Source organism: Rhipicephalus microplus, chromosome 6, assembly GCF_043290135.1.
Source record: "Rhipicephalus microplus isolate Deutch F79 chromosome 6, USDA_Rmic, whole genome shotgun sequence".
Taxonomy (NCBI): Eukaryota; Metazoa; Arthropoda; class Arachnida; order Ixodida; family Ixodidae; genus Rhipicephalus; species Rhipicephalus microplus.
The window spans coordinates 130444219-130462119 of NC_134705.1; the positions used below are offsets into that span (position 1 = coordinate 130444219).

The 17901-nt window shown below is 43.2% G+C and overlaps 1 protein-coding gene across 7 annotated transcripts in view; it reads left to right on the top strand.

The window, feature by feature from the left end:
- The window catches only part of LOC119167371 (kelch domain-containing protein 3-like), a 134269-nt gene extending 121218 nt beyond the window's left edge, over positions 1 to 13051 (top strand). For all 7 annotated transcript variants that reach the window (XM_075866580.1, XM_075866586.1, XM_075866582.1 and 4 more), the window contains one exon: positions 1434 to 13051. In XM_075866580.1, the coding sequence (XP_075722695.1) occupies positions 1434 to 1497 (64 nt within the window). In that variant the 3' untranslated portion in view covers positions 1498 to 13051. The remainder of the gene's footprint in view (positions 1 to 1433) is intronic.
- Positions 13052 to 17901: the final 4850 nt, after the last annotated feature.

The window sequence follows — 17901 nt, forward strand, 5'->3', positions numbered from 1 at the left end:
TAAGATATAGTACGTATACCCTCTAGGTGAGGACAATCGAGAGATGAAATCGGTCAGATAAGGTAACAGCGCCACTCGCACCCGTCGGTCTGCTGACTGCAGCGGGTACCACTCGACGAGATGGCACAACTTCAAGACAAGAACATGTTCTCTTAGCAACTGGCACTTCGCGGGAGATATGAATTTCTCAGTCGGTGAATGTAGTTATGGCACGCCAGCAATTCAAGTTGGCAACGCACACAGTGTTTTTTGCGAGTGAAAACATTGACATATGGTGAACGTCGCCGTTGCTGCGGGCTGTGTCGGTTGCTATAACAACATTGCGAAAAGCATTTTCTGTCTAGGTGGCATCTGCCCTCCAATAGATACCCCCTGCCATCACCGGGCCAACAGAGGCGTGCCCCAGTTTCTTTATCTGGTCAAACGCACCTTGCATGCTAGCTGAGAAGTATTTCGACCTGAGAAAAATATTGTATTTATGTACTCGCTAATGAATCCACTAGCATAAGGAACCCACCCGCCACCTTGGTGCTCGAAAAAAGAAAAAAGAAAAGTTTTCTTAATGTATCTGTTCATTTTATTTTGGTGTGATAGCCAGTGGCGTTGACGATCGAAGTATTTTTATATCAAGTCATATAACAAAATAACACAATAAAAGTCAAAGCAGTTCCTCAACCATGGTAAACAGTTGCGAGCAGCCCAAACACGGACGATGTCAATGAAAATTTAAAAGTTGCGCTTTTCGCGGCAGAGCGCCATCTGTCGAATGCTGGAGAAACCTCTTCGATTATAGCGCCACACAAGCGCAGCGGCCCTAGAACAACGCAAAAAACAAATGCGTGGTTTCCGAGGTGGCAAGCACTTGGTGTGAGAACACACCACGCGCCCCCCATCTCAGAGGCTTTGCAAAGCACCTACCGCATCGACGCCACGTCGCGACGTTTGTGCGCCGCTATTTGATGCTGCACTATTCAATTGTCGGGTTTGTCGTAGTGAACTTAGTTGAAGACACATGCTGCTGAGTGCGTGTTCAGCAGGCACACAAGCTACATGGCTAGTTTTAAACTTAAAGCTGGTCGAGCATGCACGGGAGTATGGGAACCAAGCGGCGGGACGACACTTCGGCGTTGATTCGTGCGCGTTCATTACGAGAGAAAACAGGAGCTTCGGGCTACAAAAAGATTCATCGCACAGTTCGCGGGCCAAAACAAGCGAAACCGTCATGCAAAATTTTCGCTGGTTTATAACTCCCGCGACTTTTTTTTATGAACCCTCCACCCAAATTGGCATCTACTTTTCTGAAATAAAGCGGGTTCATTACGCGAGTAAATACAGTGTTCCTTACACCATGGTAGCAAGTCAACAACCAACTTGCCTAACTTTGTCATGCTTTCATGGAGTGTTGTCTCATGGCATTTACATGACATTTACAGGTGGGAGATCAGTGCCATGACTACAAACAACAGCATCTCCCGCCCGTCGCAGACGGCAGGTTGAGTCGCCTCCCGACAGCACCCCGCAGCGGAGGCGCCCTTCCGCCTTTGGCCCGGCCACTGGGCAACAAGTGGCAAAGGTTGTACATAAAGTGACGAACCACCGGGGGGGTCCCTTCCTTCACGGCCTGGCGAACGAGTCGGCCAGACTGTGCACGTCGGGAGGACAGTCGTTTCGGAGTCCTTCACAGTCTCGGAAGGGTCTTGTCTTGTGGAAAAAAAAAGTGTGCATAACACGTTCCTCGAGTTCTTGGAAAGGGCTGCGTTTTGTGTTTTGTGTGCGGTTGTGAAAGCAGCGATTGCTGGCGATTGTTGTTCGCTCGAGCTGGTAGTTTTTGTGTGTTTGTGTGTGCATGCATGTTTCTTGTAGAAGTGTTGCCAAAATCTTGCAACACCATGGTGTGTGTGTTTGTGTGTCTTTTGATGCTGAAAGACATAACCGCTCCTGCTCAGCAGTTTTTGTTTCTTGACTGAAAGTAGGCACTATGGTATTTTGGTGTTGTGTACATAAATTTTTTGCTTGGAGGTAAGGATGCTCAGAGAGCTGTAAAACCAGCCTAAACATTGTTTTCTTGTATGTTGTGGAATGTTCATATATCAAGCAATCCATTTTTTGTTAGCTTTTTTTCATTAGCTTTGAATGTGACAGGTCTTCTATTCAAATAAATAGTAGGGGTGTGCAAATATTGACTACGGAACTATGTAATTAAATTCATATTACATCTGCAAATTGAATGCTCAACATTTATTAACATGTGTTCTTTTCAAAAATTGTATTTAGCTATTGGGCATTTAGACGCCCCTACTTTTTTTTTCTGTACTAGAGGTTCTTTAAGTCTTACTAAGAAGCAACAAACGGGCATGGTTAAAAGAAAACTTTTCGCAAAAGTTTACAACACATCGTATTTGCATTATTTCTTGTTGTATGTGAGGCTACCTTTCATTTTACAGTTAGATGAATGGTAAACCTCAGCTAGTGTCGTGCAGCTGGTACTAGTGTGGCAAATCGATCATTGTGAAGGGTTTCTTTTCCCCCATTTCGTAGATCTTTAGAGGTCAAAGAAATCGAGTTGAGTGAACCCTCACTATGTACGGAAGGGATAATTGGCATCCACCAAAGCTTTTTTTCTCTTTATAATCATTTGACAACCCTTCCTCCTACTCGTGCGATTCTGCAAAACTATTTGCCGTTTCATCAAGTATGTCGTACGATTATTGCTAACGATGTGTTTCACGGGGCACGGTTAAATTTACGCGGCCAGTCTCGCACTTGCCAACACTATTTAAATGCATGAGCCTTCACCGCTTTTTGGAAGTCATTCCTGGGTCTTTATGTGGTATGTGGAAATGGATGAATGTTCAAGCTCGTGGCGGGCAGATCAGTAATTGCTTTGTACAGTTAGATCAATGTAAATAGATTAAGAGCTCGTTTGAGTGAGCCACGTGACTGTTCGCACGGATAATGGAATTTCTACAATACCGGAGCATGGCATTGAAATTATGTGAAATGTAGGCTTTCGAATGAATTTTTTTCTTTTTTCACTGAGAGCCAAATATCATCTAGATCTCCTGGACACACGGTTAAGTTATTTGCTGTACGATGAGGTTTTTGTTGAAGCATCGTTTTTGAGCTTAGGTTTGAACGTGCATTGAATGAGATACAGTGGAAAATGAACTTCTCAGAAAGATCGGGTTATGCATTCAATGTTTGCATGTCACTTTAAGTTATGCTTGTTTTGTTGAATAATACTTGTAGAACGAGCTCGTTATGTTTGAAGGTAGCATGTAAAGTTTGGAAGCGGTTCATTTGGCTGGTGTTTCAAGTACATCAAGTGTTGAAAAGCAGAGTAGTAGAGATGAATTATCACTTCCTTGCAAGAATGTGATCGATTTAATCACATGTAAAGTTTAATAAATATGACCTCTTTTTCGGTCGCTGCTTCACTCAGCATTGCGAAACAAATCGGTGCAAGGTGTACTTCAGAAGGTCCAAACCAGAAGTCAATTCCAAACAGGCCTTCAGTTTGTGTACCACTCTTACCAGGCCATGCAGTGTGCGGTTCGAGCTGACCTTTTATTGTCACGTGTTTATAGCTTCGTAATCCCTATAAAAATATATCATTATATGATTGTTGCCTGTATTGTACAAAACTCACGTATTGGTTTTTAAACTTTTCAAGCAAGGGCCACATTATTTATTCTGCTAGAGCTGTGCAAGTTCACTTGGTTGAAACTAGCAATGGTAATCGTCCTGATTTAGGGATGCAAATTGCTTTCATGCCACTGGGCATCGTTCTTGCTCTGGCAGTTACCTAGAAGGGAATGAACATATGGACAGGGCGTCATCAACTAAACTCTCTGTTGTAAATGACGAGGTTATGTTGAGACGACTTACATACGCTGTCCTACGTGTGTCAACACTTGAGACAACCATGAGTGTTGGGTGTTTCAACTCGCTGTATGGGTGGTCTTGGGACCCCCAGCAACCGGTCAACCTAGCAGACCGTGCCGATACTCTGGATCCTACCATTAGCATTCAATACCAGACACTGATGGTACATTTTGAAGTAACGTTTTGTTCAGGCTGCAGACTAAATTTTTGGCTTTGCTTAGGCGATGAGCTTTGCTTGTGGGATGAGAGAAGTGGCAATGAGCTAAACGATTTGCTACAATTTTTATGGGTGGCACTAAAGACTTTAAAAAGATTCAGATAAAGTGGCTTCTTCGAAGCTTGACGTGTCTGACTCGAACTCTTCTTTCAGGAACCACTACATTCAAATCTAGAGTTGCTCAGTAAGATTGGCAGAGAAAAGCTTTAGTTACTTGTATCTGCTGCTGCTGCTTGTAACCATCATCATCATCATCATCATCAGCCCGACTACGTCCACTGCAGGACAAAGGCCTCTCCCATGTTCCGCCAGTTAACCCAGTCCTGTGCTTGCTGCTGCCAATTTATACCCGCAAACATCCTAATCTCATCTGCCCACCTAACCTTCTGTCTCCCCCTAACCCGCTTGCCTTCTCTGGGAATCCAGTTAGTTACCCTTAACGACCAGCGGTTATCCTGTCTACGCACTACATGCCCGGCCCATGTCCATTTCTTCTTCTTGATATCAGCTATGATAGCCTTAACCCCCGTTTGTTCCCTAATCCACTCTGCTCTCTTCTTGTTACACCTACCATTTTTCTTTCCGTTGCTCGGTGTGTCGTCCTCAATTTAAGCTGAACCCTCTTTGTAAGTCTCCAGGTTTCTGCTTCGTAGCTAAGTACCGGCAAGATACAGCTGCTATATACCTTCCTCTTGAAGGGTAGTGGCAATCTACCTGTCATAATTTGAGAGTGCTTGCCAAATGTGCTCCACCCCATTCTTATTCTTCTAGTTACTTCAATCTCGTGGTTCGGCTCCGCGGTTATTACTTGCCCTAAGTAGACATAGTCTTTTACAACTTGAAGTGCACTATTACCTATCTTGAAGCTCTGCTCTTTTCCGAGGTTGTTGTACATTACTTTCGTTTTCTGACATTACTTTCGTTTTCTGCTTGTAACCAACCAATTTTAAAAGAAATTGCTAGTTCATCATTGTGGTTTTATATTCCTTTATATGCTTGTTTCTGAGTGGTGGTTACCATGGCTTTCTGTGGTACTGCTGGAAAAAAAAAGGATGAATATTGTTGCGGATGAGTGTTTCCTAGCACTATTTCTTTATGCATGTGTGTGCTTGGTTTAATTTATTTTAGGGCTAATGTGTTTGTTGATTTGGCCCACACATGGCTTTTAATGGTGGTACTTGGTTATAATCTGACTTGTAGCGTGGGAAAGCTTTTGTCACCATGCCTAGTCACTTGTCACTGTAAGTGAGGCTTGAAAGTGAATGTGACGTATCTCAATCGCGTGGTGTTTTAGTGACATTGCGATTGTGCCAAATGGTGGCATCAATAGCGGTGTGGGCAACCAGAAAGTGTGTCCAGTTTCTAAAGTCACTTTCATGTTGCCTAAATGTCACTGCATTATTTGTCAATGTCTACTTCATTCGTCCAAATTTTACGCACGACACTGTATGTACGTTTGTCTCAGTCGATTGAACATAAATTGAGTGCCAACTCGTGTTAATATGTCTGCTTGAGAAGCAATGTGAGAAATGTATTTGCACTTTTGGTCAACATAAGCTTTTATCGCAATGTGTTTACATTCCTTGCTGGCCTTCGATTTAGCACCTCGTGGTCTGTCATTTGCATGGTATTTTTTGAAAGCGAGATATTATGGTTTGTTACATATGGAGGGATCTTGGGGGAGATGACTTATGGCTGATTGCTTCTTTTGGTTGTACTGCATAATTACATTTCATGAGTTGTTACCAGAGTGGAGAATGTGTTAAGGATCTTTAGGAAAGCAACGTAAAAATATAACGCATAATGTTATATGTTGGCAGGTTAGAGAGGCATACAAATGGATGACAGCAGTTTTGCAAGCGGGATTGTAGTCATCTGTAATTAGTAACAACATCCAAATGGTAGTGAGGGTAGTCATCTATAACTAGTAATGACATAATCCTTATTGAGTGCAGTTGCTTTCTCACCTATAAAGCAGTCCTTTTTTTACTATTTTGCTTGCTAATGTGTCAGATTTCTCAATCGCCATTGGTTTAGACTTTGGTCACGTGGGGTTTACCGTACAGTTTGAGGTGATAAGCCTTTTTCGAGGCATTCAAGTGATGCCAATGCACTTTTACTCTACCACTTGGCTCGGATAATGCTGGAACAATGTGGATCTTTCATTGCCTTTCTAAAGATTCTGTGGGTGACAGTTTTTTACTACGTTTGATGCATTCAGAGTTAATCGAAATGTGGCCCTCTTTCGTTTTGTTCTTTACCTTCGCTATGCTCTGTTCAGTGTCTTGTCACTTCTTTTGATTGAACGCTGCTCCTCACAGTGTGATCACGAAAGTAGTGGAATAATCCAAGGGCCTTGTTTTCTGTTTTATAAACTAACAAAACTAGCAGACGATTGAGCCGAGGAAAGCGCAGGGCACCTTATTCGTGGTTTCGCGCTGTGCGAGGAGGATAAGCAGGGAGTTCGCTTACCTGCAGGCAGACATGTTTTTTTCTGCTGCTGAAATGACTAGATCCTCCTGGTTACATCACGACCAATGCTGGAGATACCTAATTGCCCGGAGAGAAGTGTTGTATTGCTTTATTTTTAATGTGACGCTCTCTCAGCGCTAGTGCTGCCATATTTGGCTTTGTTGATTGGGAGAGTGTTTTGAACTTGATGTAACTTTACTTGAAATGTCACAAAAAATATTGGAGCTGGCCAAGGGGCCCTTCAAACAACTTTTGGTGTTGTGAAGTCAAATATCTTAGCACTGGTAATTTTAAGAGTATATGCGCACGGATGTGCACACTATCTGTGCATAAAAGTTACATGGGTGCTTATATGTTAATGAATGTGGCTACGATACCCTAGTCCTTGTGATATATGGCTCCTCGCTTGGGCAGTTCATTATTTAGTTGCTGTAATTTCGTCCATATATTTCTTCAAGGAATCATAAGCTGTCGTCAAGTGCTACTTACTTCAACAAATCCATGCATTGCTGCACAAGCTTCAGGTCACTCCGTCCAATAAGAACAGAGAGGCAGAAATGACATTCCATTGTAGTGCTCTAATTTCCTTTCACACAATGCTGACATCATCTGTGTGGAAGAATTCGCAGTGCATGAAGCTCCTCTTTCAATGCTTGCAAGTAGTTCGTGTGTTTCATTGGCTGATAGGAACACCTTAGCCTTAGCAGCACTGCACGGAAATGATGGAGCGTAGTAGTTCTGAGCAGCTTGTAACAGCTAGTCTTGAGCCTTTTGATGGCGACTATGACACGAGTGTCGAAATGGTTGTCTGCATGGCTCTGGTTTCTCGAAGTTGTTTATGGTAAAATCTGAAAGGTTGGTGAAGTTCAGTCTGTATGGCTTGTGTCTTGTTCTCTCATTTTTTTTTCTGGTTGGATGCTATGCATACGACTTTTGGATGGGTAAGTGTTTAAGGGGCCTGCCTTTTTTTATCTATTTTTGGCGTGCTGCCACAGTCTTGAGTGCGGTCTTAAATGTGTTTGGGTGTATACATTAGGCTCATTTAATGCTGCTATGACCACACAATCTAGCAGTGGTACATGCTAGAAAAATAAAATGACAGTCGCATGCCTTTTTTTGTGTCCCACAGCCTGTGAAATGTACGGAGACTAATCGAACCTGGCTTGTGGCCGTAGCTGTGGTAGTTTAGGTGGTTTTATGATGCTTCATTTTGTAGCGTGTCGATTGTTCATTTCCAATACTGTTGTTCTCAGTTACCTTATGATGGTTTTCACTGAATATTTATCATTTACTTTTTTCATTGCATTCAGTGAGTCGATACTAGATGGCATCCATGATTACCGGTGGGGCTGTGCCTCCTCGACGTTCATGGCCATGTTTTAATGGCAAATTTTGAAATAATTGAGTGTGTTTGGGTGTTTAGCTGACTTGCCGGTTTCGAGAACAAATCAGGTTTTTTAATCCTGCCCATTAAGTTCCCTTTACTTCTTTTCACTGTTCCTCCTGTCAGTACCACGCCTGTCGTTATTGCTTTGCTCTCTATTGCTATTGTTCCAGTCCCAATGGATATCGCTCCAGTCCTGTTGCTATTGCCCCTGTTCCAACGGCTATTGCTCTGTCGAATTGCTATTGCTCCTGTCACAGTTGCTACTGTCGCTATTGCTCATGACCCTCTTTTTATTATTGTACCCGTGACAACTTCACCTTCTTGATATGGTACTTCTGTGGCATAGGGTACCGCATTCATAGTACTATTATGGATATGGTATCCTATGTCGATGTAGTACTGTGGATACGGTACTATGGAGTACTGTATCTATAGCGCTACTATGGCATGAAGTACCATATCTATTGTACTCCTGTGGCCCTCCTCGTTGACTCTTTCATGCAGGTATGGCTGCGCACACACAAGTATTTTGTTGTAGGCCAGCTCGGGCTCTGGATATGAACCTGATGTAATGGACGCTACTGCGAAAGGTTGTCCTGTCTTTCGCCTTCTCGTTTAGTTTCTGAAAGAGTTTGTATTGTATCTACTGGGGTCCCACAGTCACGCTTTTTTAACACTGACAAGTGTAAAGCCTCTTCTCATCTATCTTGGTTTATGGTCGATGTGTTTGTATATTGACATAAAGCATGCAATGCGAGATATGTACAGTCAATAAAAATGTGGAAGATGCGACACACATGTATACACACTACATAATTGATCTTGTAATCACATGTATCTAAGCAGGTTTTTTGGGAAGTGCAGGCCACTGCTTGTCATTTTTTGCCTGCAGGGCTCAGAGTCTGATGTCTAACGTAGTCATTGATTGTTGTAATCATGTAAATGATTGATAACTTTTGCTGCTGGCAGTTTTCAGAAGAGTGGGAGCTGCTTCCGGAAAGGGTTGCTTGAGTCTTTGAGCTGTCTGAGCAAGCATTTTTTATTTAAGGGTGGGAATCCTCAAATTTGAGTATGAATTGAATAGTCTACACTTTATGTCCTTGTTCAGTCCGGGAATTCACTATGCACGCAGAGTTCTTGAATATTATCACTTTGTGCTGGACTAATGTACATAAAGGACAAACACTCATTGCAGTCTACAGCAAGAAAGAATGGGGCTTATGAAGTTTTTCCCGACTTGATCATTGATCCATCTGATGCATTCACGTTAAGTGTTTGTTTCTCAATTTCAAGAATTCGCACCATGAGCGTGTCCTCATAGCGAATATGATTTCGTTTCTCATTTCTTGCCAAGTGGATTCTCTGGAACTTTTATTTTGATAATTCAGAAGTGCATGTATGCAAGTATTAGATGCGACATTTGAGTTTTATTTAGCAAATGAGCTCAGTAAAAACATTTTGCTTTTGTGCAAAAAGGTGTTCAATATGAGAAGTCAGCTGGCCTGGGTTGTGTTCAAATAAATCATTCTTTAAAATCATCGTTTGGTCGAGTGGACAAAAATATTGGTTGATTTGAGTTTTTTTACATCAACAAAGATGTCAAATGGTCTTGTAATCGTGGGTTGATAAACTATTCCACCATCACGGTTGGTTCATTGCATTGCTACACCAGTGACATTATCTACTGCGAGTGTGTTCATATAAGAGGTTTCTAAACTTTCCATCGCTGTTCGACAGTTTCAAATCACCCCCAAGTCAATTGACTTGAAGGGTGCAGTGAATTTTGTCTCTCAGATGGTGAATTTTAGGCCAATTTTTATTCGAATACATTGTAGGTTGGCATCTTCTCATACACATCTTTCTGAGAGAAAGCTCCAACTCAGTAGTATGTCCTGTGTATTCGACTGTCAAGCATTGATGACAGGATATGTAATGCTGTAAGCATCCTGGTTTAATAGCCTCCTCTATGTCGATGGTGTATTCTCTGGGCGTTTTGCTAGTGTAAAGTCTGTTGGCATTGAGCGTGTGGGTCACCGTCTGTACGAGTGTGGCAGTGTCTTAGAATGCCATGACTTCTTGCACTTCATTTAAACTTTTTCTTCTTTGGCCCTACGTTGCATTTCATTGAACTGTTCTAGTTGCCACCTTCCTTCCCAGATGCCATTGTGTACTTATTGTGGGAGCAGGGGGTTGAAATTGGGACTTATGCAGAATCGCTTGAAACACAGTTAGTGGCTTAATTCATTGAAGGGTTTAGTCGAGATGACTAACTTTTTGGGGCCTCATAGGTGTCCAGCTCCTAGAGGAGACTGATGCAAACTAAAGAAGGCAGTGTCGCTACACACCATTTTAGGAGACGTGAAGCGGCCTACACAAAAAGTACACGGCCATGAGAATACAGTTATGCTAAGGGTCCAAGAATGATTTGTGCTTTTACTGCATTACACCACTTGATGCCCATGGAAAAGCATGACTTAAGACTTCAGGTTCATTTAAACTTGCAAATAGAACCGATCATGCAGCAGTCAGTTGCAAAGTAACTGGTTGAAAATAGCCGCTTTGGTCGCAGAACAACTGCTTTTGCTCAGTACTTGGTGCTGCATTTTTCAGTTGCACGACGGCAGTATCAAACCTTTCAACCGATCAGATGGAGCAGGATCAGGATGTCGTGTTATTCAACTTGGCAACGGCAATGCCAGGGGAGGTAAATTCTATGTGTTGAAATATATAAATAACATGCAGCTACATTGTTTTGTCTCAAGTGTTGTGGCTTCTGTTTTTTCTCTTTTAATTTATATAAGAAGATATAAATGAAGTAACAAAATCAAATAAAAAAAAGTTTCGAGTCTTTTGTTCGCCGGTAGTGTGATCGTGCTGTTCTATAAAGGTTTTGGTTTCATCAACGCACAAACGTCTGGGGCACAACTCCACATAAGAACTCGCCCATTTGCGAAAGGGATGGAGAATATTTGGCATATAGCATGTTTCTGTCAGCCGACCGATTGGAACGTTGTAGCTTTTTTTTTTCCAATCGCCTGTTACATAGGCTTGCATGAGCAGTGCTAGTCCTTGGTGCGAGGCCACATGACTGCGCAACTTATACCGTAGGGATGGAACAGGTGCGGTGTCCATTTTTATGAAAACAAATGTGCGAGTGCGCGGCCTGCGCTTTGCTGTGGCTGCCTACAGCACCGTCAGGCGACTGATAATGTAAAAGTAAGCGTGCCCGCTCTTGGCGGCACTGTCTGTTGCACGACAGGAGCACACTGCTTCTCCAGCGGCTTTGACTCGTTATTTTGTTTGCTAATTTTCTTTATCTATCAGCTGATTATTATCAGGTAAAGCTCGGGCCACATGCTCGCGTGTCCCGTTCATAAAAAAAGGACAGAGTACGTTCTCTGCTTTTTCACATTTATTTTCAAGGGATTATAGCCCGGATGGGGAAAAAAGGTCACTAGTCATCCTTGATACAATCCGTAACTATTCTAGCGTCTGGTTATTGCCACCAAGATCGGAGCAAGATGAAAACAGTGCGTCGTGACGTTTGCATTTCTTTCCATCTACATCGTAGATAACAAAATGCCCAAGTCTGGTACATTGTGTAAGAGCCAAATGTTTACAGGCTGCATAGCTGTTTGCACGCTGTTATCTGATAAGCTCTGCTCATGTGTCTGGCACCAATGATTAGTTGATTGCACTTGTGTCGGGCTGCCAACAAACTTGTAAACCATAGAATATGGTGAGGAGTGGGTGCTAACGTTTGAGCAATACTTCACAAATATGACTCTCTCATAAGTATCTAAATCACCAATTTCCAATGTGAATGCCATACATGACACATTCCAGGAATTCGTGTAGTTGCCGGGACAGCCTTTCAACCACAACAATCCACGTGCTTCAAAATTTGTTGTTGCACACAAGAGTGCTCATGTACGTGTGTACATATCTGGGGAAGTAGACCTACAACACAAAATGCCTCTTTATGTACACAGTACATTGTCCAGACAAAAGGAAAGCTTAAATGTTTTCCTTTGTTGCGGAATTCCAGATTGCAGTCGCGATCATCGTGCTTTGAATTTTAAGTTGTATACTTAGGTATGTGAATCATAATTCAAGGCATGATGCGAGCTTGTGTGAACGAGTGTATCGCCAGGGCTCTCTGAAGCGACATAAGGTTAATCTCCTGTTGCCTGTTTAAGCATAAGGTTAGTCTCATGTGTCTGTTTCTTTAATGTTATTTTCACTGAGCGATTCCTTGACAAAGAACAATTTCATGTATGGCACGTGATCATGTATATATATAATGGCACAATTAAGCATTGTTCAGGTTTCTATTCAGGGCAGTATTTTGCTTGCTTCAAATAATCAGCCATCTTGTCATCATCGGTGTTTTTCTCTCTGATAAATGACAGCTCTTGAATGTCACTGTCCGGAAATATGAACAATTTTCGAACAGGAGCGCTGCTGCTGCTAATGTTAAGGCTAGTAGTCTTATCTTCAAATCACTTTCTGTCTTAAGAGGAGGCAAGATTGCTCGTCAAAACGTTGGCACTGAGGGCTTCATTAAAGAACACTAGACCACTTCTTGAAATGATTGGCTCTGGCGATGCTCTTCACTTACAGCTTCTACCTTCTCCTGGACTTCTACCTTGTTTGTATTCAAGTGGAAATGTGTTACAGCTGATAGACTGCTCATACGATACTCCCGTAAAGTCTGGGGTTCACCAGCCGGAACTTAACAGACGCACTGCTGCGCTCTCGCTGACAGTGCCTTCACGCTCGGGTCTTTAGTGTTTCAGTGCGATGGATGTCTTCTCCAGGATGTACAGAATCGCAATGCAATGTTTCAGACTGTTCTCTCTTGATTGTATACGAGCGATTCACTCGCAGACATGGCCCGAAAAGTGTATTGTCTGCGCTCTTCTATGCGCAGGTGTCTTCCTGGATCGACGATTGATCATTTTTGATGCGTCTCTTGCAGCGCCCAGGTAGCCTCTGTAACAGTGCTGCGGCTTCCTTTTTATTCCTCGTTTAATTTATGTAAGAAGCTATAAATGAAGTAAAAAAATAAAATGAAAACGTTTCGAGTCTTTTGTTCCCTGATTGTGTAATCGTGGTGCTCTAGAAATCTTTGTTTCACCAACACACAAATATCTGGGGCACAACTCCACATAAGAATCTGCCCATTTGGGAAAGCTGTGGAGAATATTTGGCATATATCATGTTTCTGTCGGCAAACTTCGATTGGAACTTCCTTGCTCTTCTTTTTTTCTGTTTCAAGCATGCATGAAAATTCTACTGTCCTACATGAAAATAATTTTACTGTTGGTGGTATATTAAGCAATTCTCAAGTTCTTGAACTTTGTATTGACAGCACAATGTGTGCACAAACATCGCCATTTCGCTGGTACCGCCAAAGATTGCAAGTTGCAAGCTGAACGCCACTGTTTGTTTTGCAGTAGTTGCTGCTTTCACTCAAGCTTGGTGTAACTGTTCAAGTACTGCATTTATTTGTTCACTTATTTATTTTGATATCCTTGTAGCCCTGAGGCATTGCAGAATAGAATGGTAACTGCAAACAAAATAGATGGCTGGTATAGAAGGATTGCTCACGACTATTATATATGTACAGTAGTATTTGTTGCAAGCCGATTTAAATGCACATACATTTATTATGGTGCATGGCAGCAAAGTGGGTTGGTGGTTTCAATCCTTTGCTGTCTTTGGCAAAAATGAATGCGTGAGCAGGCTAATGTAAGGGAGAGACTTTAATTGCATAAAAGCATTGAAGGACTCTGATTGCATGATGATGATTAGTTCAGCAAGATAACATGGATAAGAGGCTCATCTTTCAGGTGCGGATTATAAGACATCTTGTGAAATAACAATAAACGAGACACTTGGCTACACCGAGTGAGGTTGGGAAGCCGCGAACCGAGTTTCATCGATGGTAAACTTTAAAGTGGAACTACTTTTATGGATTGAAATGGGCACTACAGTAGTTCATTCTAACTGTTCAATGAAACTTATTTACATTTTTAATGGAGTGCATACGTATATTTAGAGGGACACTAAAAAAACATTTTAGATGTTTGTAAATAGTTTCAGAATTCCGAAATCGTCGCGCTTGCCGCGAGAACACGCTTGGCAAGCGAGAAAACGTGCAAAAAAGAAAATGCAGTTGTCGACGCCGCTTTGAAACTCTCGCACTGAAAATCCTGACGCCATGTAGACGTGTAGCAGCTTGGGCTAGTTGGTATGACATGACGATAGTTAGAGCGCGAGAACAGAAAGACGGCACAGAGACAAGAAGGACACGAACTCCTTCATGTCCTTCTTGTCTCTGTGTTGTTCTGTTCTCGCGCTATAACTATCGTCATGTCATGTCGACGTCAGCATTTCTGACGTCAAATCCTGGTCTATGTAGTTCCTATTCAATAAATATGAAGTGTATTAACCTGTGAAAGAGCCAGTGACATAATATCCGAAGTTTCGAGAAAAAAAAAATAGTGCAGATGTCGCTAAAGCACGACAAGTGCACTTTGAAATGATTGACGTATCGCGCGGAAATATTAGCGCGAAATTTAAAAAAGAAACTTTGACCTTGGCCTCTTCTTTTTTTTTCTGAGATAATCAACTTACGATGGTGAAATTAATGACATCAGGAGTTCTCAAAGTACCCTTTATCAATCTAAGCGGACTCTATTTGTCACTTTAGTAGCCATTTACTATACGCAAGAGACAATGGGCAGAATGAGCACCAACACCCACAATAAAAAGGCAGGCAAACATTCGCAAAGCGAGACAGTTCTACCAAAAATAATAGAATATTATATAATACAAGACCTTGGCAACGCATCCCCCCTCCCTTAGATCACCTCCAAGACTCCCATGGGTCATTCGCGCGACACTAGGCGATCGGCGCGCACATAGAACATATACGACCCACTGGTTATGTCATCACCAGTGGGTCACCAGTGTCATCACCACTGGACTTCATACAGAACTTCACTGCGACAGCGAAAGTTTGCCTGGAGCGTCCATGCAATAGCTATCGCAATAAAAATGCTGAGTCATATGAGCGGTGCCAGTTCATTCTGAAGCACCACCCTGGTGATCGTGGTCGCAAGTCAACTGCAATTTCGAATAACGCAAATATACAGCAACATAAATTCTTCGTTATGGCTCGAAGAAACAAACGCTGTGTCTTGAAGCCATCGCCTTTAGCAGTGGCGTCCGTTCTAGTGCACCGCGCAATAGATGAATGCCGACCTGTCGATTCCATTCTTGAATGTCGTCCACAGCGAACATCGCAGATGAAGGCGACCAAGGAATTCCTAAAGTTTCCAAGAAATATCAACTTGGACGAGCGGCTGTGACATTGATGTCTCGGTATCACGCAAGTGTGATGGACATGTTACTTACTGCATCGAGGTACTCTAAGCGCTATAATAGGCGCGGTCACCGAGCGGTCTTCTATCAAACTAGGGCACGCGATAAGAGTGGTACGAGGGTCACCTGATCGTGGGTAGCGGCATCGACGCGCATTGTGTGATGTCCGGCGAAAGAGAAAGGAAGGGCAGCGAGAGCGAGCGCTATATATAGGCATGGCCGCCTAGCGGTCTCTTACCAAACTAGCGCACGTGCCCAGAGTGGAGCGAGCGTCGCCTGAGTGGTGGTGCATGCTCTTGAAAGGAACTAAGGTCCCTAGATGAAACAAGTTTCCAAGGTAGCGACACCCTCCCTTTTCCTCCTCGCTTATTTGCCTGAAGCGCCCCCTAGAAGGTTCAAAACTTTCATCCAAAAGCGAATGTTTGGGTTCTGTTGCTACGGTGAATAGATGTAAATGAAACAAAATGAAACGAAATAAGACGTAGAATAAACAGTTACCTTTATGAACATAAACGGCACAACACAAGAGCAAGCGGGATGTGCGTTACTCAACCGGCCACGTTGTGCAGTTCTATACTTTACACCACTAGCCATGGCGTCTCGCGTAGTACATTTTAGTTCCACGGCCGTGGTATTTCGGCCAGTTTTAACTAGTCCACTTCTCCGATTGTGTTTTGTTTGTGCTGTGACACAGTGAACGTGCTTCTTGCTGGATCCTGTAAGTGGCCACAGGGCGTGACGTTGTGACGATTGATTACAACCGGCTTGTGCACACGCAAGAAAAAAAACTACGACCAGACTGGTACGAACACTCGTACAGCAGCACTGCGATGACGTTTTTTTTAAATGTGCTCATTTGGACAATCGTGATGCCAAGTGATTCTGATGCGGTGCTGGGAACTTCCTGAAAAGTGAGAGTTCTACTGGTGAGGTGTCTCGAAGCAGCGCGTTTCGGCTCAAGCGGGAACTGGTCAAGAGTGAAATCTTTCTGAAGGTGCGTTGATTACAACCTACAGCTGCTCTGTATACGTGCATACCCACATGTATTTGTACCAACTGGCATGCACTAGACAAGCATTAGACGCGCGCCTGGCGTTTTAATAAAAACCGACAAGTGAAATCGCTTCGCAGATCCGCGTCGACATACGTTGACGGAGTTGCACGAAAGCATTCGCGTGAAATGGTTCATAGTTGCACTTCATGGTGCGCTTCATCTCGGAAAGCACGAGGTAAGTTGAAGTGAGCGAAACCATTTTCTGTTGTTTACGGCAACGCAGCATTGCTGAAAAACGCAGATGTTGCATTGAACGAGAATGGCGAAACAATCTTGGTCGACTTAGCGCACATCGAAACGCTCCTCCTCTTCAGTTTATGTTCTGGCTACGATTTTGTCTTTGGTCACGGCGAGAATCCAGCTGGAGCCATATGCGCATGCGTACTCGTTTTGAACCTTTTGCATAATAATAAATAACACCACCAGCCATTTGCAAGATCACGTGCAAATAATGCACCAATTACAGACGCGGATGGCAGAAAAAAAGAGGAGTAATCGAGAGAGTGAGGAGGACGGCTCGAGAACAATGAGTGACGCTACCTTGTTTCATCTAGGAACAGCACAGCTGCGCCTCTAGCGGGAGCCATGAGCACTAGCAAACACACCGTCGCAACGACGAGAGACAACCCCGCATAAAAAGGAGCAAACTCCTTAAAAAAAAAAAGAGGACTATGACATTCAATGTTCCTTCTGAGTTGTTGACGTAAAATTACTGCTGGAAGAACTAACTGTATGCTGGTGCACTGAACGTATAAGATTTTATTGATTAATTAGCAGCTTACCTGCGGCTTGGAGACTAAGCAAGGAGGGGCAAATATTGTGCTCGGTACGTTCAGTTTTCGCCTAATTAAGATCATATTATTTAATGTTGGTACGCGTGAGTGACGCAGAGACAAAGCGTGTTGCTGAGGGTCTCGATACCAAATAACTTTATTGTTCGTTCAGCTCGGTAGACTCGGGGACCGGTTCCCCTTTCCTTTCCGTCTCCGCGCCTTTCTGGCAGTGTAGAGGGAGAAAAAAGAATGTCCACAGAGTTCATGTATGTGCTCTATGGGAAGGAAAATAGGAGGAAAAGAACGGCAGGGAGGTTAACCAGCCTATAGGCAGCTGGTTTGCCACCCTGCGCGTGTCTTGAGTTTACTACAATCCACCGAAAGGCGCATTCACTGCAGCTTCTAAATACTCCTCGCGTCTGCATGACATCTAATCGTGGCGAAGGTGGGATCGGCAAAGAATAGGGGCTCGTGGTTGTCGGAACAAGCAGACAACGAAAAAGAAGAGTAGGTCGGCGCGCGTGCCACCTCGGCTCGCCACGGACTGGTGAACAAGAACAAGGCTGCCTAGCTGCTGGGATATTTGTTCTCCATTCCAGGTTCTCGCGTTCTTTATAAGCGCCTGGCCTGAGTGAGTCTCTGAAGCCTACAGGGTGAGCAAACAATTCTCACAACGTTGAAACGCTTTTTGTAGCCTATAGGCAGCCGGCAATGCAGTTTA